Below are 3,576 nucleotides of genomic sequence, written 5' to 3' on the forward strand. Positions count from 1 at the left end.
GGGTGAGGGCAAGGTGTAAGTCACTTAGGAGTATCTTGTTGGTTCAAAGCAAGTCTAGGGGTTTCCGTAAAAATAAAAGGAGTTGTAACAGCATCATGCATCCTGGCTTTGCAGCGCTATATTCATATATTCACTTAGTAGTACGTATCAGATTAAAAAGCGGCATGTATATATGCAAATGTACATTTATAGCAGAATTAGTTTAACCAAAACAGGCAGGAGGCGCCGGTAAAGTTGCGCAGTCTACTTCACGCACACGGTGCAAGTTGCAGGTGGTGAGCTAGTGGAGCTGCATTTTTGGGGCGCCCCCTGGTAAAAACAGCGCTGATTTATTCTGTCCTCGATCGGAAGAAAGCGATCGCGCGCGCCGAAATGGTGCTCTTCGTTTCGTTCGCGGCGGTGGGAACAAAAACATGGACCAAGATGGATGTTGCCATCCTCGTACAAAAACTATGGAATTACGCGCGCTAAACAGTACAGAAACCACTAGCAAGAAAGGCATTAAATTTAAAACAGGCGGGTATGAATTCAGCTAGTGTCAGCAGCGGCGCTTATTACCGTCATCCACCATGAGGTTGGAGAAGAACCCCGCGGGCGAGCTGCTGTGCCGGGCCAGCATGTCCGCTCCATCGTCCTTCATCTCCCCCTCGCCTCCGCGGAACTGGCCGTGGAGGAGGTCGTTGCCGCGCCCCAGCGAGATGTCTCCCCCTCCGTAGCGCAGACCGCCGCCAGCAGCGGCGGCCTCGCTGCCCTCGTGCTTCCCGTGCGGACCCGACGAGGAGGAGGAGGGCTCCCCTGCTCCCGCCGGCAAGAACCTCCTCATGTCGTGCGGTTAGCAAAAATAAGCCCCTTCCGGCGCAGCTGCATGCGGCGAGGGGCGACCGGACACGTACTGGTAGATCGGTCGACGGGGTGGCGCGCTTGGGTCGTCGACGGCCGGGGCTATCAGCTATCGGTCGCCGGTGTGCGCGTGTGTTTCGGCGTGGAATATTGGCGTGGCCTATCCTATGCGGGGTGGTGCAAGTGGGAGCTAGGGACCGAGAGTGGTGGGCTTTAAAGGGGGGACGGGTTCGCGCCCCGTGATTGGTACTCGGGGCGGGTGTGGCGGCGTGGGGACCGACCGGGTGGGCGCTGCAGCCTCTCCAAGTGGAAATTAAGATCGGTTGGGTTTCAACTCTCGCATCGCAGGAGCCAGGCGGTGATGGCTCAAAGGGGAAAGCCGACTGCTTCCTCTTATTCCTTTTTTTTTATTTTTTTTGCGAAAGGCTTCCACTTATTCCTGCCTCTTGGCACTCCATACAGAATAAGGTTTCGCTCCTCTGTCTGTGCTTGTGGATCTAGTCTAGTCTGTTATCCAGTCTAGCTTTCTATACGTGTCCAAAAATGCAGCGCTTTACCCGTCTATCCGGCGGGCAAGATATGTAAAACAAAAGGTTGACTTAGCTAATTAGCTCGGAAATACACTACTAGTGCAGAAATGGTGCAGACTTTAGTGGGTAGGGTACCAATACCATTTCCTCCTCTATTTAAGTACTCCTACTTGTGCACCATAACGTAATAAGCAGGGTACCGCGGAAGAATCTTGACAGCACATCTTGATCGGAATCAATTCAGATGCACGCAACATTTACACACACAAAATTAAAGAATTCTTCGGGGAGAGAGGCTCCGTATAGGCTGCATGCGCATTCGTTCCCTCCAGAAAAGATGCCCGCCCGGGTGCATGCACCTAGCGAGCGCCCCACAAACGACGATGCGCAGTTTATCGCCAAGTTGCACCATTATTTTATCCCCTCATGACGTACCCGAACCTGGTCTCAAGATATGCTAAAAAAAAATGCTCAAAAAAAAAAGAACCTGGTCTCAAGAATATAAAACAAACGTTGCAAAACCTGCCTCTGCCCAAACCAACGTGCCATGAGCTGCCCAGCGCCACGGTCACCTAGCGCGTATAGATGGTTGGTAGTACTTGGTACTGCCTGACCTCGCCGCTGCCAAGCTCGGGAACGGTGGATCGATGTATAAGCTTTCTTGTTGAATATCTGTCGAATATTTTGGTTATTATTGGGCTTTTAATCGTTCGGTATGTGAATAGGATATGGAATCATTTTTTTTTCTTCAAAAAGGATTATCTCAGCATGTGCATAACATGATGCGCACACCCGTTCAACATAGGTTAACTTTAAGTCACCGAGTACCCCACCGTAGTACAAATTTAAAGAAAATACGATCACAACCAGTCGGGTATGAGATTACATAGAGTCCAGGTCTTCCTTTTGCTGCTTTCTCACAACAAACAAATGGCTAACTCACAAAAAAACAAAAAAAAACAAAAAAACAAAAAAAACAAAAAAAATGACTAAAAATAACCTAGGTAAAAGAGGCATTGAGAAACGAGAGAATATCAGGTGATACCATCACTTGGGTGCTACCATGATACCAGTTTAAATTTTTTAATTTTACATGTGTCAAAAGAAATTTTGTGAATGTTCATCACACATGTTTCTACAACCTCTAAAAAGTTCAGATCAAAATCTGAAATGCACAAAGAGAAACAAAAAAGAGAAATCCAGATGTGAATAGTGTTGTTTTTTTGCACTATTCAGCCTTTTGTCTTTATTGCCACTATTCATGTTGGATTTCTCTTTTTTATTTCTCTATTGCCAGGTTTTGGCCTGCTAATAAGAACCATACTTCTTTAAATTTTGTCTATGCATGCATTCTTTGGACTTTGTGGAGAAATAGAAATCCAGATGTCTTTAATAATGCTATATAGACTGATTTGAAATACTAGGAACAGTCAGGAGATGGACGATCTTGTTCAAGGATCCTGCCTTGTCCAGGATAGAGGGATTTTCTCAGAAAAATTTCTGGATCCTAGAACCTCCCTTTCAAATTTTAGTGGGGTAATTCCTCTTAAGAAGAACACTGAAGGTGGATTCGGTCACTTCCTCCTCTCCAAACTGAAGATAGGTGGGTCTCCGGCTCCAGATGAACCAAGCTCTCAAGTTTCCTCTCCAAGGAGCCCTCCCAGTGGCATCAACAAGATGGCCTTGCTCAACCCAGTTACCCCACTGGAGTTGATGGAATCGCCAGTGCAGCCGTGGAAAAGACTCAGGGGAACAATCATGAGAGTAGTGACAGGAGGAACTACCACCACCCAGTTCAGAGTGAATGGCTGTCGCGTAACTGAAGCTTGATCGTGGACAGGGAGATGACAAAAACAAGACTACAAAGGATCCGGCATCAACTACTTTTAATCCTCGCTTAGTAGATTTTCCTTCCCTGATGGGGCTTTATAATAAATCCGTAGAAATCTTTTCTATGATATGTCTATAGTTTTTTTACTTTTACTGAACCTCCTTTCGCTGAACATGATGAGCATGCTTGTTGTTATCGCTCTCTCTGGTTTCATTAATAAAATGGGACCGGGGGTTTCAAACCCCCTTTTATGAAAAAAAACTATGAGTTAGTTGCCAACCAAACTGGTTGAATAAACCTCTGTGACCATTTCCAGCTGGCTGCATCTAGAGTCCACAAGCGCTCACAAATGTCCACATGTTGCAGTAATGAGCA

At 46.8% G+C, this 3,576-nt stretch overlaps 1 protein-coding gene across 2 annotated transcripts in view; it reads right to left on the bottom strand.

Moving 5' to 3' along the window:
* The window catches only part of LOC119325162 (transcription factor bHLH128-like), a 5,100-nt gene extending 4,064 nt beyond the window's left edge, over positions 1–1,036 (bottom strand). The window contains exon 1 of one of the 2 annotated variants that reach the window (XM_037598914.1): positions 559–1,036. In XM_037598914.1, the coding sequence (XP_037454811.1) occupies positions 559–823 (265 nt within the window). In that variant the 5' untranslated portion in view covers positions 824–1,036. The remainder of the gene's footprint in view (positions 1–558) is intronic. The other variant, XM_037598916.1, reaches the window with a different exon arrangement.
* Between the last annotated feature and the right edge of the window lie 2,540 nt (positions 1,037–3,576).

Source organism: Triticum dicoccoides, chromosome 6B (assembly GCF_002162155.2).
Source record: "Triticum dicoccoides isolate Atlit2015 ecotype Zavitan chromosome 6B, WEW_v2.0, whole genome shotgun sequence".
Lineage (NCBI taxonomy): Eukaryota > Viridiplantae > Streptophyta > Magnoliopsida > Poales > Poaceae > Triticum > Triticum dicoccoides.